The 27,968-nt window shown below is 37.3% G+C and overlaps 1 protein-coding gene across 1 annotated transcript in view; it reads left to right on the forward strand.

Annotated features, from left to right (window-relative positions):
• The window catches only part of LOC307184875 (uncharacterized protein), a gene marked incomplete at its 5' end in the record, with an annotated part of 352,550 nt that overhangs the window by 45,693 nt on the left and 278,889 nt on the right, over positions 1–27,968 (forward strand). The window contains one exon of the mRNA XM_079918638.1: positions 26,663–26,739. Within this exon, the coding sequence (XP_079774764.1) occupies positions 26,663–26,739 (77 nt within the window). The remainder of the gene's footprint in view (positions 1–26,662; positions 26,740–27,968) is intronic.

Consider the following 27,968-nt stretch of genomic DNA (forward strand, 5'->3'; position numbering starts at 1 on the left):
CCCTGTAGGTGTCTAGTTCTTGTATGTCAATAATCATCATAATACAATACCAGCACCATGGCTAGCATTTATTTTGTGCTCACTGTGTACCGAGGCAACAGCCTAAGTGCTTTGCATAGCTGCTATTTCATTTATTCCTCAGAACACTCCTAGGATAAAAATATAATCTTTTTACAAAAGAGAAGGGTGAGGAATTAGATTCAATAACTTGTCCAGGGGGCTTCCCTGGTGGTGCAGTGGTTGAGAATACGCCTGCCGATGCTGGGGACACGGGTTCATGCCCCGGTCCGGGAAGATCCCACATGCCGCGGAGCGGCTGGGCCTGTGAGCCATGGCCGCTGAGCCTGCGCGTCCAGAGCCTGTGCTCCGCAACGGGAGAGGCCACAGCAGTGAGAGGCCTGCGTACCGCAAAAACAAAAACAAAAACAAAACAAAAAAATAACTTGTCCAGTGCCACACAATTCTTAAGTGGAAATCAGCATTCATACCCAGCCCCTTAACACCACATTCCCTCTTTAAACCATCACTCAAATGGTTTCCTCTGTGGAGAAAGCATCCTTCTCTCAAGAAGCTCACCTCCAAGAGGTAACATTTGCTACCTGTATTAACAGGACGGAGTTTGTTTTCAGATAATCTGTGTGGAGAGTAGCAGTGTGACAATTCATTTTCTAGTAATATTGCAGTAACATATACTTTTAAAAGTAAAGAAACTGCAAATGGTTTCACCATCTTTAGTTTATCCTTCCTTGTGTGGGCACTTACTAACTCCATCCAAAATGCATGCTCCAACAAGCTTCACCAAAACGTTTAGTGAAATACTTCAGGAAATTTTATATTTTTAAATGATTAAAGATCACCTTAATTTTACAAAGTGTCCTAAATGGCATTTATTATTATGCTCTATTATTGGCTGTTATTAATTAAAACTGAATTACATTGAATATAATTACTATATCATGTTTATTTTCCATGACAGCTTGTGTGTTTTCCATATCCCTCACTTTCCCCTTAATCTGTAAAAGTCAGTAATCAGTTATTTGTCCCTCTCTGGCATCAATAAAAGTATGTAAGTGGAGCTAATGAATTGTCAAACTGTTAAAATGAAGATACATTTTCCCTGCTTCCATGTATTAAAAATTTATAATGTAAGGAGAGAATATGAAAGGGAATTTTTTAAAAAGGAAAAATACATCTAATTTATGAAGATTACTGTTTATGACACTCATTCTCTGGCTGTGGATTCCTCAACTTTTCCTTACTTCTGTTTGTCCCATGGGTTTTTTGTGAAATTAAACAAAACAATGCATATGAAGTACTTGTACACTACTGATGACATAAGCATGTCTCAAGCTGGTTTCTCTTCTTTCTCCTCCTCCTTTCTGCTTTTTCTTCATAATTGTCATCATAATTGTAATGAATTCTGCATAATATCCAGTTCAGTGGTGCACCACACCTGACTTGCAAGATCCAATTGTTAAATTTCCAGGGATTTTGTGAGCCTGTTATTAAAATAGCGATCATTAAAAGTTAAACTTTATAAACTTATGATTAAATTATAAAAATGCATTAAGTACTAAAAAGATTTTTCTAGTTACTTTTATTACATTTTATATTATCTATGCTCTTGAGGTTATTGAGGTCCATTGCAGCTGTATGGTAGAAATACAATATAATGATGTGCTACTGCCTATCCCCTCCCCAACTCTCTATTCAGTCACATCATGTTGGTAGATTGAAACTGGCAATAGTGGAGTATTTACAGCACAGTAATCAGCAAAGGTCACAAATTGAGGCATTTTTCCCCACTAGAGAGTCATTTAAAAAATTTACCTGGGGCAAGAAATATGTATACAAGATACTCCTAGAACAGCTTATAGTGCCAGACTCAATCTATCCATCCGTGCATCCATTCCATAGTGATGGAGGTATATCAGAGTGACACAGGCCCCAACCGAAAGAGCTCTCAACGGCCAAAGCTGGAGCAAATTGAGCAACAAAATAAAGTAGTATTGTATTATAACACAAAGTATAAAATATTCATGTATCCATACTGATATAAACAAATGATTGAATAAATAAATCACTGGGAGAGAATAGACAAATCTCAACTGCAGAAGAATTCCAAATAACTTATGTAGACACTCCACCCTAAGGAGGTGCAAGAGAATTTCCTGCTACTTAACTATGGGCTACACATGGTGACTTCCTTCCAAAGAGTGCAGTATAAAAAGGGGTAGAAAAAGAGTAACTTTAAAGTAGAGAAAACTGGCACACACTACCTCAGCCAGGTGATCAAGTCAAAATCAACAGTGATAAGTCATGTTGACAGTGTGTGCCCTTGATTGAGGTGGTGAAAATAGTCCTTTACTTCTTTTAGTCTTCCCCGCAAATCCAATAACCCTGGTCTAATCATGAGAAAAACATCAGACAAAGCTCACTTGAAGGACATTTCACAAAACATCTGACCAGTATTCCTCATAACCCATCATGGTCATTGAAAACAAGGAAAGTCTGATAAACTGTCACAACTAAGAGGAGCCTTATGAGACACTGTGACTAAATGTAAAATAGTGTCCTGGATGGGATCTTGGAGTAGGAAAAGAATATTAAGTAAAAACTAAGAAAATCCAGGTAAAGTATGAATTTTAGTTAATAATGTATCACAATTCATTCATTTCAACAAACACACCATACTAATGTAAGATGTTATTAGTAGGAGAAATTTAGTATGGGGTCTATAAAAACTTTCTATTCACAATTTTTCTGTAAATTGAAAATTATTCTGAGATGTTTATTTAAAAATAGAGGGCTTCCCTGGTGGCGCAGTGGTTGAGAGTCCGCCTGCCGATGCAGGGGATGAGGGTTTGAGCCCTGGTCCAGGAAGATCCCACATGCCGCGGAGCGGCTGGGCCCGTGAGCCATGGCCGCTGAGCCTGCGCGTCCGGAGCCTGTGCTCCGCAACGGGAGATGCCACAACAGTGAAAGGCCCGCATACCGCAAAAAAAAAAAAAAAAAGAAGAAACATTTACTAACACACAACTGATCTGCCTAGGTTACTGTTCGAGGTTCTGCCCTAGATATCACCTGTTGAAGTTCTATGTGGTACCCAGAGCTTAATAATTCTGGGCAGATGTCAAGTCATTTTGTTGATAGGCCACTGGCTTATCCCTCAAGTATGTCGTGCTGGGAGGACAAAAAAGGAAACTTTGTAAACCAGGCACTAATTAATAATTTTTATTAAACAAATTACACATCCACATCACATAGTTTGAATTCTTGTCAAATCACTATTGATCTGGAATATGTAAACCCAGGATGGCAAACAGAAACATTTTTTAATACATATCTTTGAATGTATAGGTTAAAATTCCCTGCCTTTGACCTGTATTTTACTCATATAGCTAGATTAGGGTTCTAAAGTTGAGGTGCAGACTCAAAACCTTCAGGATTACGCTGGTAAATGAGTTGATTGACCATGGTGAAAGACAGTAGGGCCTGGTAGGGCCATCCATCAGACTAGAGAGCACATCCCAACCTCAAAGCATTCAAGTCGGATATTTATTAAAATGACGTTTTAGGCCAAGCAAAATTTGTTTCTGTTTTGGCAGGAATTTCTTTTTTTTTTTTAATTAAATTCTATAGTGCTTTACAATTTTCAAAAGTTTCTCACACATGATTTCATGTAATAACGTTTTTTTGCCTCTACCGCTATATTGCCCCTCCCCTCTTCCCTCTCTCCATTGGTAGCCACTAGTTTGTTCTCTCTGTGGGTCTACTTCTTTTTGTGTTTATTCACTAGTTTGTTTTCCTTTTTAGATTCCACACATAAATGATATCATACAGTGTTTGTCTTTCTTTCTGACTTATTTCACTCAGCAGAATGCCCTCCAAGTTCATCCATGTTGTTGCAAATGGCAAAATTTCATTCTTTTTATGGCTGAGTAATATTCCATTGTGTGTGTGTGTGTGTGTGTGTGTGTGTGTGTGTGTGTCTGTGTGTCATAGTTTCTTTATCCATTCATCTGTTGATGAACATTTAGGTTGGTTCCATACCTTGGCAATTGTAAATAATTGTTGGTCTGAACATTGGGGTGCATGTATGTTTTTGAATTAGTGTTTTTGTTTTTTTCTGGATATATACCCAGGAGTAGAATTGCTGGATCATATGGTAGTTCTATTTTTAGTTTTTTGAGAAACCCCCATGCTGTTTTCCACAGTGGCTGCACCAATTTACATTCCCACCAACAGTGTACAAGGGTTCCCCTTTCTCCACATCCTCGCCAACATTTGGTATTTATAGGAACCTCTGCTTTAAATTGTCCATTAAATTCCAAAGGAATTCCTTTGACAGCCTTGAGTGAAATTATGATTTATTTTGTTAATAGGCTATATAGAAATGTAGATCCTCAGAAATTTTAATACATACTAGTGAAATTTCTCTATTTTAAAAATAGTTTGTTCAATGTGTTGATAAGTAATGTACATTTTTATACCAACTGGAAAAAGAAACCACTTTCTACTATCTTTGTGAAAGCTTATCTCTAAAGCACATATTCTTAAAAATTCGTTAGTGGGCTTCCCTGGTGGCGCAGTGGTTGAGAGTCCGCCTGCTGATGCAGGGGACGCGGGTTCATACCCCGGTCTGGGAAGATCCCACATGCCACGGAGCAGGTGGGCCCGTGAGCCATGGCTGCGGAGCCTGCGCGTCTGGAGCCTGTGCTCCGCAACGGGAGAGGCCACAACAGTCAGAGGCCCGCGTACCACACACACAAAAAAATTCGTTAGTAAAATTTAGGATATTATCAGCTTCATATTATTGGAAAGTCAATTTTTTTTTTTTAGTTTAGAGCTCTTTTGAGCCTATGTCCTCAAATAATATACTGACAGTCTTTTACCAGAAAGTCTTAAAAATAATAAATTCCAAAAATAATGAATTATTGTATAAGTACACAACAGTTATTTTTCTCTAATATAAATTCTATTATTAAAATTAGTTAAGGACAATGTATAAGCTAAATGTAAACCATTATTGTGAAAGAGTAGCAAATTAAGACTCTCAACCATGGCTTAATACTACAAAAATATTCAGAAAATAAGAAAATTCATTGGCTAGATTCTTTTGAACTAAAACAATATTTCCTATTATAGGAGCTGCAGGGGATACACAGAAATAATTATGTCTCATGTAAAAATAAATCCATATCTCATATTGGATAAGATTCTTTGTATTTTGGGGCACTAATGCTAAAGTATCATTTTTTCCTTACCTCAAGATAATATATTTTAAATTTCTTAGCAATTTAAGATAGCCTTACAAAGTCCTAAAAAAATCACCAATGACCTCCTTGTTACTAAATCCAATAAGTATAGTTTAGTTCTTACCTTACTTTGCTCACAGAAGTATTTGATTATATATATTTTTTCTTCTTAAAATACTCAGATCCTGAGCTCTCACATGTAATTTGCCTACTACCTCTCTAGCTTCTGTCACCATTAAGTTTTATGGCTCTTCTCCTTCTTGGCCTTCTCTCAGTATTGATATTCTTAAAACTTTCTTCTTCTCTCCTTTCCCACATGGCCAGATGACTTCATCTATTTTTGAGGCTCTCCAACAAAAATATATTGAAACATTGAAATGGATTTTTGAATTTCCAGTGACCAAAGATTTTAAGAGTGAAAGTATTTATTCTGAATTGAACTAGCATCGTAGCTATTAGTAGTAAATATTCAATCAAAACAACATATAATATTCATTTTGGTAGTAAATATCCAACTTAAAATAATTTATTGGAAACACATCCCATAAATATATGAATTTGCTTTTCTTTCCACAGATACATAAGCTGAGAAGCTTCATTCTCATGGGTAAGTACAGGGAATGAAAGAAATTTTATTGGCCCAAAGTCACTCAGTTATCTGAACTTCTGAGCTAGATGATATTAACTAGCCTCTTTTTATAAGTTTTCTTTTATTTAAAAATGTAACATTGATCTTTGAGAAATAAAATTAGGATTTTTAACCTTTTCATGATAAACATTATACAAAACATGTAAAACACTGATGTTTGACAGTCCTCCCCAAGCTTTTTCTTATTCAGAATTCAGTGTTGAGATTATTTACTCCCTGCTTTATACAAGTCTAAGACAGATGGGCAAGGCACAGAACCTTGCCATGGGTCATAAGGAGAAATTAAGGTCCTGCTTGCTTCCGTATTTCTTACTAATTTTCTCCCTCAGTAGTGATACATTTTTAGACAGTCTAATAAGAGAAGCAGCAAGGTCTTTTTATGAAAATTGTCATTATTCCCTCTGTCCCACTATATAATATATTGAAATTTAGAGCATCCCAACACAGGCCATAATGCCCCAATTCTCCATCCATTATGGGGCCTTAAAAAAAAGGTGCTTTCTCAGGCACATCTGTTTTCTGAAAACAACTTTAGAGAATTGAGGATATTAAATCCCTTAATATTTACCATGTGTTCATATGCTTTCAAAGTCTAAATACTCTGCCAGCAATACCCTCATCAGGTTTGCAGACCACTGTTCTAGCTACAGCACACTACTTGTGGTTTATGAACACAGCCATCTCTTTCCCATGGCTATATAAAAGCACAAGCTGTTCTCTGCTTTGAAAAACAATCACTTCACCCTTTTAGCTCACATTTCTTCTTTCTTGTGGAAATAGTGTCTCACCCTGGAACAAGAGGAGTGGGAGTGTTAGTCAATTTCATCTTATTCACTGTTATCAATATTCTTTGCACATAAATTTTTATGTGGTTACTGTTGGGGGGGGCATTTCCTCCTCTATCCCTCTTGAGTTCTTATGGCTGGACTAATAATAAAATTGACACATGACAGATTAACAGGAGAAAAGAAACAAATTTTAATTCATGCATGTATGGCGGTCTCATAGAAATGGAACCTAAGAAGTGGCCAAAGCAGGCTGCTTTTATACTTTTTAGGCAAAGAAACAATAAAATTGAAAGGAATTGACAAGATAAAGAAACTTAGGTTTGGGTGCTTGATTAATAAGGAATTCAAGCAAAGTCTGGGCTTGGATAATAAATTACTAAAGAAGTAGCAAGGTTTGTTTATACAGGCGTCTTGGCCCTGAATTCCCATCTCTGATGATAGGGACATCTTTCTACCTCCTGGTACAGGGAGGGCACCTTTCATATGGGAGATTTATTTCCTGCTTTCAGAGAGACAGAGAGGAAGGTCAAAGTGTCTCTCCTGAATCAACTATTTCTTAAGTAACTTTAATTCAGAATAATCAATATGCCATTGAGACATCTTTGGGGGCAGCTTGCCCAACATTATCATTACTGTACTATTAATAATAATCACTTGTGTTTATGTCTCTAAATTAGTTTCTAGACCCAGTTGCACTGGGAGGGAGTGGTTCCCTGTATACCACCAAGTAGTTTTCTGGATAGCAGCTGGGTGTCCTACAATTCATTTCAATTCTACTTGGAGATAGCATCAGATTCCACGGGTTGAGGGCTCATTCCCATGCAAGTGACCCCCTCCCACTTCAGATGCCAACTGCAAGTCCAGGTTATCACCTGTGTTTCTGACCAGTTGGGTATATGTTGGAGTTTCCAAAGACCCCCTTCCTTGGGTTTGATTAATTTGCTAGAGGAGCTTACAGAATTCAGAGAAATATTTTACTTACTAGATCACTCTGAGGCAGGCTGGGACCTGGGCCCCTTTGCTGCAGTGCTTGCACCTGGACACTCCTCGAGCAACAGGATACAAAGAAACTGTATGGGACTAAAAATAACTGCGTGCAGGCTGGACAAATTCCAGACAAAAGATACAAAGAGACCAAAACACCCAACTGCCACTTTTGAAGGCTGACCCCTGGACACAGCCCTACCCTCATACCATATAAGGAACAAGCTCATCCGCCCTCCTCAGGGAGCGTGTGCAAGCAAGGGAACCTGTTGTTTGTTCTCCCCTCTGCTGCAGCAGGGGCCCCAATAAAGCCTTGCCTGAATTTTTTTTCTGGCCTCTGATCAATTTCTATTGATTAAAGAGGCCAAGAGCCCTGCTCGGTAACACTTATTATAGAAGAATATAAAAGAGGAACATCCAGATAGAAGACATGTGTAGGGCAAGGTACGAGGAAAGGGTGCAGGGCTTCCATGCCCTCTCTGAGCTCGCCAGTGTGCCCGCATTTCCATGTGTTCACCAATCCAGAAGCATGAACCCAGTCCTTTTGGGTTTTTTTGAGGCTTCATTACATAGACATGACTAAATCATTTGCCATTGGCAATAGATTCATCCTTCAGCCCCTCTCCCCTCCCCAGGGTTGGCAGTGGGACTGAAAGTTCCAAACCTCTAATCACAGGGTTGGCTCCTCTAGCAATCAGCCCTATCCAAATGTCACCTCAATTCATGTAACAAAAAGACACCTTTATGGCTCTCATCACTTAAGAAAGGTCAATGGTTTGGGAGCTCTGAGCCAGGAACTGAGGAGGAAGACTAAATACCTATTTCTTATTAGAAATCACAATATCACAGTCTCTTCCATTAGATTCAGAAAGTTTCTCTGAGGGAGATTGAATAACATATGTTCGTATCCGCAATATTTTGCATCATGCCTATCTTAATATTGATGTCCAGTAGGTTAATATTGGCTGCATGAGTGGTCATGGCTACTATCACACCCTCTAGAGTAATCTAGTTAAATTGCTTATCAGTAAAAAGAATCTCTTTCAAAGCATTCTCACATATGTTACCCAGTTTTTGCCCAAAGATAATTCAGGTATAGTTCTGCTACCAGTTCTTTGACTGTTCTTTCAGTTAATGTCATTGTTTAGGACTCAGGTGTGCATCAGTGTAACTTTAGCAATGTGTCTGAGTCCTCCTTTCTGGAGAAACAGCGTACAGACCAGTGCTTTTTCATGGCAGTTGTGTTTTCTCTTATCCTTTTCAAAAAACAGTTATTTTAAGTTCAATCTTCCTTACTTATTTCAAATATTCCAAATATGTCATGGTTATCAAACACTTAACTCTGAACAAATGCTCTGTGTCTTTTTTCACATAACCCTTTTGAAATATGACACAGGGATTGAAAACGTTATTTTAGATATGAAGTCATCAGCCTAAATTAGCATACTGGTTACATGGTCTCCAAAATTTTGGTTTAGTAATTCTGTTATATGGTCAAATGACAAATACTGAACTAATGTTACTTATTGCTTAAAATGCTACCACATCTTAACTATATTACCTATGCCTGTTCTGATGGCCTTTAAATGAAAATGTTGGTGCCTTTTTAGAACTAAGCCCGCCTTTGATCCACAAGCCCTGGTAATTATTGATTAGTTTTCTCTTCTTATAGTTTTACCTATTCCAGAATGATGTGTATTTGGAATTACACAGGATTTGGCCCTTTGAGTCTGGCTTATTTTTTAGCTTAATACACTTGAAATTCATTCATCTTGTTTCCTATATCAGTAGTTTGTATTTTTCTATTGTTGAGGAGCATTTTGTTGTATGACTATACAATGGTTAGTTTATTAATTTACCAGCCAAAGAAAATTTGAATTATTTCCAATTCTTACTGATTATGAATCAAGTTGTTATAAGCATCCACAGACAGGTTTTTCTGTGAACATAAGTTTCTTTTCACTTGAATAAATTCCTAGTAGTAGGATTGATGGGTTATGTAAGTGGATATTTAATTTTACAAGAAATGCCAAGCAGTTTTCCATTTTGCTTTCCCATCAGCAATGTTTGAGAATTCTAGTTGTTCAGTTGGAAGATTCTAGTTGCATAGCAGCCTCATTAACACTTGATATTGTCAGGTTTTTATTTTACTAATTTTATTATAGTCATTCTAAATTGTGGGTAGTTGTGTCTCTTTGATTTTAATTTATGTTTTCTTAATGTTTAACTCTGAGCAGCTTGTTTTCTAGTGCTTATTTTCCATTTGTGTATCTTTTTGTCTATTCACATCTCATCCATTTATTGTTTTCTCATTAAGAAATTTTATAAATTCTTTATATATTCTGGATATAGATGTGCTTTTTTTTCAAATATGTGTGTTTTGCAAATATTTTCTCAGATTCTGTGACTTGTTTATTCATTCTTTGAACAGTATTTTTCAAAGCGGAGAAGTTTACAAGTTCGAATTGCTCACAATTTGTACTATAAACTATGTTAAGAATGTGGTATAGATAGTTTTTAGAAATATGAAAAATTGATATATAAACATATATTACTTTGGGTCAGATCAGTTATTTAAAAACCATTATTTAGGTTTAAGAAGTGATTTTAATATACGTTTTATAGAAAGTCCTTTATAACCGTGTATTTTATCTCCTTTGGTAATGGAACTCTTGGAGTGTCTAAAGAAAACTGGTGATTGACTCTGCTCTCATGAAAACATACATATGCCAATACACACGAAATCATTCAGATAATCAAAGGGTGTTTATGGCTAATGTTCAGGTTGAACTCTTCTGTTTTTTGACACCAAAGTCAAAGAAAGGGGAAACATTTCTACTTCACTGAATATATTTTTTAAATCCTTTCAAAGTCTGCAGATATTTTTGGCTTTAGCTTCAGTTGGGAGAAATGTGTGTTTTATGTTAATAATTGACATATTCATGTTTTCTTATTTCAAGAACCCCTCTTTGTTTCAGTGATTCCAGATAATGCTGATGGTGATGGTGATTATTATCGTTTGAGTATTTTTCTTTAAGTTGTGAAACACATGAGTCATCTGGGTGTATTCTTCATGAGAAATCTTGTATGTGTAATGTGAAAGTTAAAGCATGGGAATAGGGATACAAAAGAACATATTTCTTTCTATCATTCTTAAATTTTATTTTATTGTCAATCTTAATCTGTTTGAATGCTATAGGACAGATCTGAGTTTTTAAATAATATATCTATTAAGAAAGTCAGTTTTATTTTTCTGTAGTGGAATATTTTTACCTCGTCCAAAGCTTTCAAAGCTTAATAAAGGAAAAAATGAACTGTGGTCTTATGTGATCACATTTGATTATTAGTGATAACTGTCATTAATGTTAATTCTTACATTGTCATTTGCATATCTCATTTTAAGTGATTTACTATGTAAGCAGTCAGCAAATGCTTCATAAAGGAATTAATGAAATGATGAAGGACAATAGTTGGAATAGGATTGGTATTGTTATCTCAAATCCATAAATGGATAAATACCCAGAAAGAAGATAAGAACAGAGGCATGTGTCGTATATGGCTTTTGGTTTAATTTTCATTACTTTATGGTCATATTTTGAAAGTTGCTTGATGTCCACTGAAAGTTTGCAGATTATGCAAGACTAACATTATTGTTTTATGATTCTTAATTACGGATTTTGTTTTGCTTTTGTTCTCTTTTAATCTCAGTGGGAAAAACTGTCCCTGGGGGAGCTAATTCAAGGAATATAAAGGAAAACCTTCAAACAGCATTGATTCCTTCATTTAATGAATATTTATTAATTATTTTCTATGTAATTTCTAGAATCACTGTACTAGGCCCATGGAGGATACAAAATTAAGTAGACTTACATTCTACTTACTATGCATGCATTTATGAAAATATAGAAACTGACACTATCGTTATCCAGGTGCATGTAAAATGTTATAAGACTCCAGTGGAGAGATTGTCTCTAGCTGGGAGGGCAAAGAGGGCTAACGAGCATAAAGCATCCAAAGTGAGTTTTATCGATGATTAAGAATATATATATAATATATGGGCATTATATATTGTGTATATATATATATATATATATATATAAAGATATGTATAAGTGAATAAAAACTCAGCTATAGCTTGGTGCACTGGAATTTCTGTTCTAACAGAATATCCTTTGATATCCTTGGATATCCTTTGATAACAGGCTGTTTTTAGAGAAATACCTAATACATTATGTGTGCCCATCAAACTTGTTTATTCCTTCTGCCGACTTCCTATGATACTTGCTATGCACAAAAGCCAGACAGAGAACTTGGAAAATGCAGCAAAAAGTTCTTAAAAGCAAAACATGATAATTTACATTCAAAATTAATAAACATCAAAGGTGCCAACTCTTCTCCCTCATTTCAGTTCAGTGCAGGAAGACTTAGCCACTTAACCTTTGTACAAAGAAGAAACAATTGGAAGATCACTCCCAAAATGTTTATATTTGAAATAACATTGAAATGCATTCTGTGGGGAAAACAGTCTGTCAGTGCACTGGCAGGGGCAAGCCCTCTATGAATGGGAACTGTCAATACTCTGCCTTCAGCGACATCACAGAGTGTGACATTTGAAATAAATTTAGTAAGGAAAAATAATGACAGGGTGTCCAAAGAGGCTTTGTACTAAGTGTCTAAAAGGCTTTCAAAAACACTGAACAATTATAGGCCTTTTTATAATGTATATTACCAAATACACTTAAAACTATCGAAAAATATCATTACCATATTAGTTATTGTGCAAGCTTGTAAAGGATTGCACAACAGACTTTTATATAGCTATTTATTCTTTTATCCTGCTATCTGTATTCAAATTGAGGGATGAAAAGCTTTCAAGCTTTATCAAAAATCCATGTATTTATTTCCCTCAAAAGTAAAACAAAATGGAGAAATGAGAAAGAAGTATAAAATGGCATAATTGAAAAAATGGAGAGTTGAGTAGTAACCTGTGTGCAAGACCATCGTTATTTAAAACATATATTTCAAAATAAACTATTTTAGAATCATTTTAGATTTACACAAAAGTTGCAAAGATAGTACACAGAGGTCCTGCGTACTCTTCAAGTAGTTTCCCCTCATGTTACCATCTTATATAACCATGGTACATTTGTCTAGATTAAGATATTAATATTGGTACATCATTATTAACTAAACTGAGGACATTATTTGGATTTCAACAGTTTTTCCACCAACATCCCTTCTCTGTTCCAGGATCTAATCCAGGGTACCACATTGCACTTAGTTGTCATGTTTCCCTTGTCTCCTCTGATTAGTGACAGTTTCTCAGTTTGTCCTTATTTTTCATGACGTTAACAGTTTTAAAGAGTCAAGCAAGTTTCCTTGTTTTTATGAGCTTGACAGAATGAGGAGTCAAGTTTCTAGAATGTGCCTCAATTTGGAATTTTCTGGTGTCTTTCTCACAATTAAACTGGACTTGAGTTTGGGGGAAGAATACCACAGAGATGAAATATTCTTCTCACATCATATTAGGGGATACATGACGTCACTGGTGATCTTGCACTTGGCCACTTGATCAAGGTAGTGTCTGCTAGTTTTCTCTACTGTGAAGTTACTGTTTTCCCTTTTCATACTAAGTCACTAATTCCAACCTATAAAACATATTTTAGGGGACTTCCCTGGTGGCGCAGTGGTTAGGAGTCCGCCTGCCAATGCAGGAGACACAGGTTCGATCCTTGGTTCGGGAAGATCCCATATGCTGCGGAGCGGCTGGGCCCGTGTGCCACAACTACTGAAGCCCACGGGCCTGGAGCCCATGCTCAGCAACAGGAGAAGCCACTGCAGTGAGAAGCCTGTGCACCGCAACAAAGAGTAGCCACTGCTCACTGCAACTAGAGAAAGCCCATGTGCAGCAACGAAGACCCAAAGCAGCTGAAAATAAATAAGGTTCTTAAAAATATATTTTATTTAATTTTTTACGTCTTTCTAACATCTTTAAAAAATAATTATTTTATTTATTTGGCTGCGCTGGGTCTTAGTTGAGGCATGCGGGATCTAGCACCCTGACCAGGGATTGAACCCAGGCCCCCTGCATTAGGAGCACAGAGTCTTAACTGCTGGACCACCAGGGAAGCCCCTAAACCATATTTTAAATATGAGCATATTGAATATTTAAAGAGCTTCACTACTGTTGTCAGGTTCAGTGTATTCACTACCATCTTCAAATGGAAAACGAGAGCAAAGACACATCCGTGATCCTTGAAAGTTAAGATGTTTTACAAAAGCAAGGAAGGACTAGAATTTTAAGTGTATGACTTCTTCGTCATTGTTAATATCTCAGGTTTTTGCTACACTTCTAATGAGTTTACCAGTAACTCAGAAACTAAGAGTTTTAGGACTGAACACTCAGCATCCCTATATGACAGAGTGTCTGTCACATAGTGAACTAAATAATGAGTAATTTTTTTTCTTTTTTAATTTAGTTTTTATTTTATATTGGGGTAGAATTGATTTACAATGCTGTATTAGTTTCAGGTGTACAGCAAAGTGAATCAGTTAGACATATACGTATATCCATTCTTTTTCAGATTCTTTTCCCATATAGGTTATTACGGAGGATTGAGTAGAGTTCCCTATGCTATACAGTAGGTCCTTGTTGATTATCTATTTTATATATAGTCATGTGTATATGTTAATCCCAAACTCCTAATTTATCCCTCCCCCCAAACTACTTATTTTTAAGATTTTTAAAAATTGAAGTATAGTTGATGTACTGATTTGAATTTGTAAATGTTTTTATTTTTCTTAGATCTTCCAACCTGCTTGTCTTCTGGTGCCTTATAATATCTGTTTGAATCTTTCTCTCTTCTTTGATCTCTTATCAGAGAATCAGGTTGCCTTTGTCTTAGTCCACTTTGGCTGCTGTAATAAAAATACCATAAATGGGGTGGCTTATAAACAACAAACATTTATCTCTCACAATTCTGGAGGCTGGGAATCCAAGGTCACAGTGCCTGCAGATGCAACGTCTGGCGAAAGCCCACCTTCCGGCTCAGAGATGACGTTTCTCCCTGTGTCCTCACAGGGTGGAAGAGGCAGGGGATCTTTCATAAGGACACTAATCCCATTCATGAGGGCTTCACCCTCATGACCTAAGCAGTTCCCAAAGACTCCATCACCTAATACCATCACCTTGGGGATGAGATTTCAGCACATGAATTTTGGGGGGACATAAACATTCAGTCCATTGCACCTGTGATCTTTGAGATGAAAGAGAAATACTCTCAATTTTCTGCAACCATAAAGTCAGTGGACTTTTATAAAGTCCTTAGCCATAGCCTCTCTGTTTCATAATCTGGTCAGACTGCCTTCCTCTTTTTCTCAGGCAATCTCTCCCTCAGGTCAGATACCATGTCCTTCATAAATGAAAGTGGTGTCTCTTCATGTTTTCTCCTTTACATTGACCTCTTCTTTTTTTTTTTTGGCCTTGCTTTTTATTTTTATTTTTTTACATCTTTACTGGAGTATAATTGTTTTACAATGGTGTGTTAGTTTCTGCTTTATAACAAAGTGAATCAGTTATACATATACATATGTTCCCATATCTCTTCCCTCTTGCGTCTCCCTCCCTCCCAGCCTCCCTATCCCACCCCTCCAGGCAGTCACAAAGCACCGAGCTGATCTCCCTGTGCTATGCGGCTGCTTCCCACTAGCTGTCTACCTTAAGTTTGGTAGTGTATATATGTCCATGCCTCTCTCTTGCTTTGTCACATCTTACCCTTCCCCCTCCCCATATCCTCAAGTCCATTCTCTGGTAGGTCTGTGTCTTTATTCCTGTCTTATCCCTAGGTTCTTCATGACATTTTTTTTTCTTAAATTCCATGTATATGTGTTAGTGTACAGTATTTGTCTTTCTCTTTCTGACTTACTTCACTCTGTATGACAGACTCTAGGTCTATCCACCTCATTACAAGTAGCTCAATTTCGTTTCTTTTTATGGCTGAGTAATATTCCATTGTATATATGTGCCACATCTTCTTTATCCATTCATCCGATGATGGACACTTAGGTTGTTTCCATCTCCAGGCTATTGTAAATAGAGCTGCAGTGAACATTTTGGTACATGACTGTTTTTGAATTATGGTTTTCTCAGGGTATATGCCCAGTAGTGGGATTCCTGGGTCATATGGTAGTTCTATTGGTAGTTTTTTAAGGAACCTCCATACTGTTCTCCACAGTGACTGTATCAATTTACATTCCCACCAACAGTGCAGGAGGGTTCCCTTTTCTCCACACCCTCTCCAGTGTTTATTGTTTCTAGATTTTTTGATGATGGTCATTCTGACTGGTGTGAGATGATATCTCATTGTAGTTTTGATTTGCATTTCTCTAATGATTAATGATGTTGAGCATTCTTTCTTGTGTTTGTTGGCAGTCTGTATATCTTCTTTGGAGGAATGTCTATTTAGGTCTTCTGCCCATTTTTGTATTGGGTTGTTTGTTTTTTTGTTATTGAGCTGCATGAGCTGCTTATAAATTTTGGAGATTAATCCTTTGTCAGTTGCTTCATTTGCAAATATTTTCTCCCATTCTGAGGGTTGTTTTTTGGTCTTGTTTATGGTATCCTTTGCTGTGCAAAAGCTTTGAAGTTTCATTAGGTCCCATTTTTTTATTTTTGTTTTTATTTCCATTTCCCTAGGAGGTGGGTCAAAAAGGATCTTGCTGTGATTTATGTCATAGAGTGTTCTGCCTATGTTTTCCTCTAAGAGTTTGATAGTTTCTGGCCTTCCATTTAGGTCTTTAATCCATTTTGAGCTTATTTTTGTGTATGGTGTTAGGGAGTGATCTAATCTCATACTTTTACATGTACCTGTCCAGTTTTCCCAGCACCACTTATTGAAGAGGCTGTCCTTTCTCCACTGTACATTCCTGCCTCCTTTATCAATGAGTAATGTTATCATTCATTGTTTCACTCAGGGCACTACTAGGCCTGTGATGCAAATAGTGCAGTAAATAAATCTATCTTGGGAGGAAATGGAAAAAAATAGAAGGGCATTCTGTACTGTAAAGTAATACATATATTTTTATTAGACCAGATGTTTCCAAATTAAAAAGCATTGTATTTATAAGTATGAATGGCCTGTGCACATGTTTTATGGCCAAGTTTGCTTCCTCAGTATTTTCAGCAAATTTCTGAGAATATGGTAAAAAAATTACTAAAACTTTATAGAAATTATCACAAGTATATTTCAATCATAAATCATCCAATGGATGGTTTATTAGATAGCATAGACTAAGGATATTTCATTAGTTTAAGAATTTGTTATTGTATCCCATTTTCATGATCTTTTTATGAAAACTTCATCAATTTAAATTAAATCTGTGATGGAAATAATTGGTTAATAGAATTAGGTAAGATGTATTAATGATCTGTAAGATTTCTTGACTTAGGATTCTAGTAACATGATAAAAGAAATATTATGACCCAGTTGGTCTCAGTAAGAATACATGTGACCAATGATAGATCTCATTCGTTTCTATAGTTCTACAAATAATGCTTGTTCATAGCACTGAATTGCTACTGTTCAAATATATATCAATAACATTCCTTAATCACTTATCACTTAAAAGTCATAAAAGAAATATTAAAGAGAAAGCTTCCAGAACCTTTGTGATCATTAGTCTGTTTGATGATTAAGATATTACTTTAAAAATATTGCTGTAACACAATCTAGTGCTTCATTAAGTGAACTATAATGTGTGCTGGAAAGAAGTCATAGCCTGTCAAGATGCTCTGCTTTATTCAGATCACATCTAAAATATCATGTTATGGTTTTAGATTATTATGAGAAGGAAAAGGCGAAGTGATTGTCAAACTTCTGTTCAGTTTACAACTCTTCTTTTTCTGAAAAAACTCACCCCCACCTTTAAACCCTTGATGAATTCCTGCTATCAAGCTAATTGAGTCAATAGACGTCATTCCACAGTCTAGGCTAAGATAATTATATGCTTTCTCTGGGAATTTGGGATTAGGACACAAAGACTAGTTCGTTGATCAGCTCAACAAGTAAGTGATGTAAAGTGGCATCTGAGTTAACCATGCTGGTCCATGAGCAAGAGGACCAGAGAAATTAAGTCTTTAAAGAGAAAGGAGACTGATTCCAATCCATTCAGAGAAACAGAGGTGAAAAAAATCCCAGTAGTGACAATAACACACAGAGCATAGATGCCTCTATTCCTAGTGGCTTTTACTCCCTGTTACAATCTGTTGAGGAACTTGCTTGCCCTTCCCTTGAAGTGTCTGATATATCCCTATAACTTTCTTAAAAAGTATCCTTTTTTGTTTAAAGTAAATAGATTTTGTTCTAATCTGTGCTACTAAAAAACCACTGCCTAGAGAAAAATGGACCAAATCATTTATTTGGAAGGTGTATAAATCAAAGTACAGGACGAGGGGAGAGAATGTGATAACTGTACTCTAATGCTTAAAAGGCCCAAATTTGAAAAAAAAAAAAAAATTGAAACAAGAGACAAAAGTCCTGGTTAGAGAAATAGAGAAGTTCAGGCTTAATGTAATATAAAAATAGACAAAAAATTTTCAGAAAAATTCAGTAATTAAGAAATGAGAAAGGCTTCCTAATGCTCTCCAGATTTTTCCTCATCAGGAGTCTTTCAGAAGGGGCTTCATGCACCCATCGTGGAATGTTTTACATTGAGTGAGACGTTTGCCTGGGTACCTTCTAACAGTGCTGTGATCATTAAGTGTTAACAAAATGATTAATCTGTTTTGGCCATTATTAGAGGATGCTTAATGATGTTGTATATGCAATGTCATGATACTGTAAAAATGAGGAATCTATTTTCATTTCAGACTACAAGTAAGAAAAGATCTTTCCCCCCAAAAGCATATCTTCCATTGTAACTGTACGGAGAAAATACATTCATTGCAACAAAGGTTGCTCATAATAAAACACTGAGGTCAGGGAGCCAGAGCTGAAACATGGTGTAGTCATTTCTGGAGTGAACAAGTAAAGCTTTAGTTCTATAAATCTGTTCTTAAACAAATCCTAAGGATTATGTGATGTAGTAATAAAGGTCATGAAGAATGAAGTATCTATTTCAGGAAGTCTGAAATCTGTATAAATCAAGGTCATTATGGAATCCCCCCCTTTACCTCCCTGGTAGAGAATCCAGAGACTCTTCACCTAGCCATTTCAATTTAAAGTTGTCATCGATGCCTTGGTGTAGAATGCCTAGATGCTGATAGCAGAATCCATTGGGTATTCTTTGTAACTTGAGTTCATTAGTATGTATGATAAAATGTATATATCTCTTCTTACATAAAATGGGGTTGGTCCATCTAATTACGCCTTCACAGAGTCCTAAATCAATGAGTCATTGTAATTTTTGTTTTAAATACTAATGATCACCAATTTCTTTTTTGTGTATGTGTGCGCACGTGCACGCTGGGGGAGTGGGTTCCCACACCATCAAGAAATTCTCCAAAACCAGGTGGATATTCTACAGTCCAACTCAGTTCTGACACTGTCTACCTGCAGATAGTTTCAGATCCAACATGTTAAAGGGTTTTGTCCTACAAAACTGACTCACATCTACCCCCGCCTGCAGAGACCAGTTGCAAGTCCAGGTTATCGCCTGTGCTTCGCACCATCCAGCTATAGATTGGAGATTCCAAAGATACGTCCTTGGGTTTGATTTATTTGCCACAGCAGCTCACAGAACTTACAGAAACATTTAACTTACTAGTTACTGGTTTATTATTAAAGGAATAGCCAGATGGAAGTGATACATAGGCAAAGGGTATGAAGCTTCCATGCCCTCTCAGAGTTCATCACTCTCCAAAAATGCCCATGTGTTCATCAGCCTGGAAGCTCTCCAAGCCCCATCCTTTTCAGTTTGGGGAAGTGCTTCATTGTACACTCAAAATTGATTAAACCATTGGCAGTTGATTTAAGCTCTACTCTTCTCCCCTCTGTGGAAGTGGGAGTGGGGGATGGGGGGACGAACTGAAAGTCCCAACTGTCTAATCACAGGGTTGGGTTCCCTAACAACCGGCCCCCATCCTTAGGCTACTAGGTGCTTTCCAAAAGTCACCTCATTAACATAACAGAAGACACCTTTATGGCTCTCCACCCTTTGGACATTCTAATGGTTTTAGCAGCTCTGAGCCAGAAATGAGGACAAAAACCAAATATATATTTTGTTGACCTAGAACAAATAGACTGCCAGATATTTCTCCAGCAAAGATTTATTTGAGATCAGCAGAGAATTACAGTTCAGGGTCTGCAACCATGGTGAGTCATGTGCAAGTTCTCCACACAGCAAGGGAACCAGAACACTGTTACAGAGTGGGAAAGGAAGTTGGAAAGGTTATAGTAAACAAAAAAGTCCGTGGCTTTTCACTGGCTGAGTCATTGCCGGGAAAGAAGAGGAGTCTGTCTTCTTCCTATTGGGCTCTGCTATTGTTGTGGGGCATGAGGGTTCCCTCCTCTGGTCTCCTGAATCTATGTAGTTGAGGTTTCTGTTTATTAATTTTTTTTTTTTTTTTACAATTTCTTATTATAAATCACGATATCACAAATACTTTCTGGGTTGGCTGGACCTTCCTGTCTGTTGATTCTATCTGTGGTTTCCAAGAGTGGGCCTAGTCATGCAAGGAGCATCCTTGTGGGCCTTTGTTTGGTTCTGTATTGTTATAAAAAACTGAGGAAAACTCTATGGAAAAAAAATTGTGTTAAGTCAAAATTTTAAGCCAGTGGGGTGTAGGGAGAGTTCAATTACATTAAAGAATGCATTTCCAAGACTATTTCATTTGGACATGCTGATTTCGTCCTCAGGCAACTCTCCCATTGAGAACCAGTCTTGAATTAAATTCTGTTGAAGCAGGGTCACTTTTTTGGGGGGTTTAAGTTCTTAATGGTATTAACCCTATTTCCTCCAACTTCCTGATCAAATGTTATTCATCTTCACTGTCAGGGATATTTAACTTCACTAAACTGTGACAGATTTGATATAACTAGGTTAATAATCTCCTACTCCCTCCCTCCCTCTCTCTCTCTCTCTCTCTTTCTCTCTTTCTCTCTCTCTCTCTCTCTATATATATATATAGGCATATATATACACATATATATGTGTATATATATGCCTATATATATATATATATATATATATATACATGTACATATATGTATAAAAACACAAGAGGTATTCAATTTTCTGGAAAAAAAAGTTGGGTACTATGAAAGGGTTAGAGGGTATCAGTGGCCTCCAAAATCACTGATTCAAAAAGCCACAGAACAATAGGGAATTTCTGTGAGCATGATACATACTGATATCAGGTTACATTTAAATAACAAAATCACCTAATTCTCCTGGTGAGTAAGGGGGATGAAAGTGGTGTAATGCTTCTTGTAAATAATCACCTATTTACCCAAGAATTCCACTGATCCTGGTGAGCTCCCCAACTCATAGTTTTAACTTCTGAACTTTCCAGTACTCAAAATTTTTGTGAACTTCTAACTCTGATACTTGTTTTTCTTTCTAACCCAGATTTCATTGCTTTAGGCTTGTTGTGACAGCACTGGGTAACAAACAGGAAATGGGACAGGAACCTAGTTACTTAGTTACTAACTTGCTCTAGGCTGTAGTTTAGGCACAGAATTTTAGGATGGCCTTTGCAAGGTGAATACAGGCTCCAGCTCTTAGGATGTGATAGTGAATAAACAGGATCTGATAGTGACACATTAGATAGTGACACATTAAATTAACTTTAATAGATATGAATTCTTCATGTTATTGGTTTTAAAATATTTATAATTATCTCTTAATAAAAGAGATCAATCATATTGGTAATTTAATATCATCTATTCTCATTCTTAACACTTATTTACATAAAATAAAATTAATTTCATTATCTTGATTTGATATCCTATAATTTACACCATATTTGCTCTCCTGTCAAAATTTCCATCTTTACAACATGTTGGTTATAGGACAGTGTGAATGAGAGAACCAAATCTAAATGTCTATCTCCTTAATAGATTATGAGCAAACTCTTTAAAGCAGAAGGACACATATTTTCTTCTTCATTTCCTCAGAAACTGAGTCCCAAATAGGTTCTCATTAAGAGTGTTAAGAATAATTATACAATGAATAATTTCTATGCCATTTCATTTTATATAGTTGCACAAGATCAAAAGTGCACATTTTTGTGGATTTTTAAATTCTGCCCCAACTCTCAATTCTAACTCTAGGACAACATCTCAAAATTTGCTTGTTCTTATAGAGCAGTAGTGGAAAAAGCAATGTTGTTAACACCAGTATGATTCAGAGTACTGCTTTATGACTATATACTGTGTAGGAATGGGCATGTAATACAGATTAGTGTTTGGTGAGAAGTTCATCTTATTGGTGTTGGTCAGTAAGATATGTGAAACATAGAGGACAGCTATGAGATCAGGAGGAAATAGAGAAAGGATGGGGATAGTGGCCATTGTGATATAAAATGAATATTGGAATTTGGGTCCTAAGAGAGCTAGGACCCAAGGAAAGTTAGGAAGAGATGAAAGAATGAATTGGAGTTTTAAGATTTCCTGATGGGATGTGATTAATGTATTCATTTATTTAATGACTATTTAGTTAAGCACCTAATATGTACCAGATGCTATGCTAATTGCTGATGATGCAGTGATCAACCCTAGAGGAACTGCCCCTGTCCTCAAGGAGCTTACTCTGTAGGGTGTTCTGGATAATAACTAAGTTAAAAATGAGGATGTGTGTGAGGCTACAGTAGAGTGGAGCTGAAGATTCCTGGAACTGAGGAAGTGAATAAATTTGAGATTGGATGTTGCATGAATCATCTCATGCATAGAACGGTAACAGAGGATTAAGAGGGGAGGGTTGAGCCTGCTGCCCAAAATATAGGGTATGTCCAGGACAGAAATATAGGAGGGCTTTCTGCCATTTAGACCTGTAATAGAAGCTCAGAAATGCAGGGATTTTAGCATGATGCATGGGCAGTGATCTTGAAAGAAATGGCAAAACTAAGCAAGAAGACTACCCGTCTTGTCCCAACATGACCCTCAAGGTAACAGAGTACAGAAGGCTGAGGGGCCATTTCAGCAGAAAATTGCAGAGTATGTAGTGTTCATTTAAGCCAGGTAATGGCATGAAGCATTCAGTGAAGTGAATAAAGATGGCAGAAAAGGAAATCTTAGGAAGGTAGGAGGCAACATCAGAGAAAAACAATGTTTTCTGTCCTCCATAAAGTAAGAGGTGCTGGATTTTTCCCACTATCATGTATTTTCAGTATTGAAATACATGAGTATATCTAGTTGACTCAGTTTCTTTTTTAGTTAATGCTGAATTGAACACTCTGTAAGAAAGAGTTTCTTTCTTTAAAAAAATGTACTGTGCATTTCTATCAAAATGCCTGTCCAGGGCTTCCCTGGTGGCGCAGTGGTTGGGAGTCCGCCTGCCGATGCGGGGGACACGGGTTCGTGCCCTGGTCCGGGAAGATCCCACATGCCGCGGAGCGGCTGGGCCCGTGAGCCATGGCTGCTGAGCCTGCGTGTCTGGAGCCTGTGCTCCGCAATGGGAGAGGCCACAACAGTGAGAGGCCCACGTACCGCAAGAAAAAAAAAAAAAAAGCCTGTCCAGTATGTTCTCAGCATTTCCCAAATGCAAACAGAATTAAAACAGCTGTACAATTTCATACCCTAGGTGATGTTTGGAACTGCATGATGAAGCATGACTATTTTAGATATAACAAAATTTGCCTTTGACCTTTTGAATATTTTACCATGTCCTTGTCCTTTTCAAAATGACTACCCATTTTTAATTCCAAAAGTTTGCTGAGGTTAAAGTATATTCTTATATATTCAACCCATTCTTGTTAGGGCAAGCTTAAAACACAAAATGTTCTGAATTTCAAGGCACTGTAGTAACCAGTTAAAATTATAATACCATGGAATTTTTCTCAAATTTAGTCCATCTCCCCAAACACTTTTAGGAAAACAGGCAGTTCAATGTGTATAGTATTTCTTTTTCTAGATTTTTTTATTTGAAAACACAGCTAGGGGGAATAACAACTTAGGGGCAACAAGTTCAAGTGTATGGGGAAAAAAATCTGCTAATTATTTTAAATTAAACGGAAACGCATTTCAGTTTAACTGATATAATAGATTAATTTTTAAAAGTTATTAATTATAGCTGCAGTGAATCTTTGCCATATAGTGGCGGTTTAGTGCAGTGGTTAGGAGGACGTATCAGGAGACACATTGCTGTGGGTTAAAATTTCAGCTTCATTTCTTACCAGGTGTAAGACACATCTCTATTTCCAGTTTTCTTCTGTGCCAAATCATGGTAGTATTACCAGCTGCATGGATGTATTGTGAGGTTTAAATGAATTACTTTTAATAGAACATTTAGAACAGCACTTGGAACCTAGTAAGAGCCATAACAGGGTTACTATCAATATATACATATGCAAATACATATTTGCATGTATTATGTATTAACACAAAAAGTGTTTTTAACGGTTAGGATTTAAGAACTCATGTCCTTCCAAAAAGCATGTAATACTGTATAAATCAAAGAAAGCAAGCATAAATATAAGAAAGGAAGGAAAGAAACCAACTTTTGAGTGCTTAATTTGTGTGAAGCATATATGTTATGTTGTTTAACCCTCAAAGTAGCCTTCTGAGGTATGATTATCTCATTTAACAGACTAGAAAACTGAGGGTAAATATTTATTTTCTTCAAGGTCTCATGCTAGTAAGTGGCCTAGATAGAATTCAAATCATGATCTGAAACAATGCCAAAATGTATATATTCTTTGCATCACTCCACATGAACAAACCTTGGTTGTGTAAATGAAACATTTTAAAATCGGTATTTATTAAACATCAATTAGGTAAAATATCACAAGGTTTCTTGTTCAGCTTCTATTTCATGCTAGTATTTTTTATAATACTGGAGATATTCACAAGGAGGAAATGTTTCTTCCTATTCTCCAGTTAACCTACAAACAGAACCACATTCTTTATAGTTTTTCACTTCCATTTGCCTACAAACCTATAGTTCCAACCATGTCAGGGACAGAGAGACCGTGGAAAACCCTTGTATTCCTGCTTCAGTGTCACCTACAGGGTGATGTAGAAATACGAATTCAGAAGTCACCAGTTGCTGGGTGGATGGGGTAGACTGAAAGAAATTCATCTCATCATGAGGTAGAGTCTTTCTCCACCCTCTGAATCTGGCATGGTCATGTGGCAAGTTGTGATCAATATTAGCAAACATGCCATGTCAACTCACTGAATTGTCAGAAATAATAAATGTTTGTTGTTTTAGTCAGTAAGTTTTGGGGTGGTTTGACATGCAGCAAAGGCTTTCGGGTACCATAGATCTGTGCCAGACACTGCTTATCACCTTGAAGGGTTCAGAGATGAGTACTTGTCACTACCCTTATGGATGTTGTAGTTGAAAGAGGAAGTCAAGTTAAAAATGTCATAAAATATATCATAAAAACAAATGTATTATTTAATCATACTGCATCCTAGTACTAGGAAAGATATCACAGTAAAACAAGCTTAAATTCACCTTGGCATTATAGGAATCTATAGAAAGCTTTTCTTCCCAGGAACCTCAAAGTCAGTATAAGAAAAGGAGAATGTTTTCAAAGAATTTTGGAACTAAATTTCAGAGGTATAAGCAATCTTAGTCTAATTAGGGTAGTCATGGCAGTGCAGGAGCCTCACCCATCCAACAGCTTAGATTTCTGTATATGGGTGCCATTAGATGACTGCCTTCGGATGAAAGAAGAAATCTTTCTCCTTTTGCTTACACCCAAGTCCTTCCTGGGAAGCACCACACTCCACCCATGTGACCAGACCGTGGACCATGGTATTAACAAGAGAGAATGTTTCCTGATGGAAGGGATTGAGTGAAGGAGCCAGCTCCCCAATCATAGATCATAGAGTGCTGACAGATGGGCAGGTTCGGAAGCAGGGAGTAATGCCCTTAGACTGCTCTTCAAGGCAAATGCTTAGGAACAGGCAGAGATGATCTCCCGGAACAAATTTTAGATACCTTTCAGCTGCTGGGAGGAATTGGACCCGAGTGTGTGCAAATGGAACAGCACATTGGGGTTGCTGTGGCTTTGGAAGATGCGGCCGTCGGATTGGGACTCCAGGATCCCGTGCCAGAGGCCCAGGTCACAGCCCTGGGCCCTTTGGGCTCCTGGAAGGCTTTACTTTTTCAGCCTGAGTATGCACAGTTCAATCCCCCGTTCTGACTTTGGGTAGTTCTTCAGAGGGCATTCCCCCTCACCTGGGCAGACGTCTGGGGCCAGGTGACACTCCACTCTGACTCTGATTGGGGGCGGGGTTTGAGGAATCCACAAGCATTGGGGATTTCGTGATAGGTGGTCTGAGTCAAACGACACACCTGCCGCAAGAGGCACCCAGGTGTTTCTCATCCCGAGACGCCTCTGCCAGACCCCGAGATCTCTGGAAATCCCGTGAGATCGGGATTCCGCTGCTGGGCCTCTGGCCTACTTCCGCCTTTCTCTGAGCCGCTTCGGAAAATGCGTTCCTCTCAGCCCGTCCTCTCCAAAAGAAAAAAAAAAAAATTGTTCCCTGGTAATTCAGTACTTCATTCACTTATTTTTTCGTTTATCCTGTTCAGATTCCTTGTCCTGGACTGTGAATTTTTACGTCGTCTGGTTCTGGCTCTCCTCAGCAGCCTCCTCGCTTGTTCCTACCTCTGTCGGGCGTCACAGGGCCGGTACTTGCTGTGTCCTGTGCTGGAGGATTCTCAGCCCTGTCCTCTGCTTGGCTATCTCCCAGAGGCTGATGGACCGTGAAGCTAATGATGCATAAGAGCTAGGGCCCCACGCCTGCACAGGCTTCCTTCAAGGAATTGTGCCTAATTTTTTATTTGTATTTTTGTCTTTTTTTTCCCCAAAGACGTCTCCAAGAATTGGTGAGGAAAGTATCTGACACTATTTTTCCTGCGCCCCACTTGGTGTCTCAGCCTACTACAGGTAAGAAGCTACAAGGCCTGCCGAGGGCAGGGTCAGGGGTAAACAGCGGAATTAGAGGCAGGAGTATGTGAAATAGAGTTTCATTGGTCTTGCTGCCACTTCTTGTTGCAGCGGTTTGGCCGCTTATTCTATGCTATCATTGTACAACTGTTTATTGTTTTGCAATGTTTTCAAGTTTGAATTAAATCATTTGACAGCAATATAGTTTAAAAAACAAAACACATTTAATGGAAAAAAAATGCATCATTTTTGTTAGTCAATTTTAATAATATATTAACTTAAAATGTTTGTGGACATTTACCGTCCATCAAGGGCACAATAGTGATCACATCGACAGTGTAAAAACCAGAGAACACATCTGCTTAAGAAGCTTCACTGTTTTAAAACATATTAGTTATTTTAGGACTGTGACCAAAGATAATGATTTAATACATGTAGCTACAAAGGTCAGTTTGCTTATCACTCAAGAAACATTACTTTTCATTTAGATTAAATAATTGTTCTTCATCAAATTTACATTTGCTCATTATGACTTCAGATTTTCTTGTGTATGTAGAGTGAATTGATGGCTATTAATGCATTAGCAAAAGGAGAATTGCTCAATTATGTCGGTTTTATGTCAGTACCATCAGTTGGTTGAAATAGAAACCAGCTGATTCTAACGATTCCATTTTTTTTTAACATCTTTATTGGAGTATAATTGCTTTAAAAAGTTGTTAGTTTCTGCTGTATAACAAAGTGAATCAGCTATACATATACATATATCCCCATATCCTCTCCCTTTTGCGTGTCCCTCTCACCCTCCCTATCCCACCCATCTACGTGGTCACAAAGCACCGAGCTGATGTACCTGTGCTTTGCAGCTGCTTCCCACTAGCTATCTATCTTACATTTGGTAGTGTATATATGTCCATGCCACTCTCTCACTTCGTCCCAGCTTACACTTCCCCCTCTCCATGTCCTCAAGTCCATTCTCAACATCTGCCTCTTTATTCCTGTCCTGCACCTAGGTTCTTCATAACAATTTTTTATTTTATTATTTTAGATTCCATATATATGTGTTAGCATATGGTATTTGTTTTTCTCTTTCTGACTTCACTCTGTATGACAGACTCTAGGTCCATCCACCTCACTACAAGTAACTCAATTTCATTTCTTTTTATGGCTCAGTAATATTCCATTGTATATGTGTGCCACATCTTCTTTATCTATTCATCTGTCGATGGACA

The sequence above is a fragment of the Stenella coeruleoalba genome (assembly GCF_951394435.1).
Source record: "Stenella coeruleoalba genome assembly, chromosome: 3".
Classification (NCBI taxonomy): Eukaryota; Metazoa; Chordata; class Mammalia; order Artiodactyla; family Delphinidae; genus Stenella; species Stenella coeruleoalba.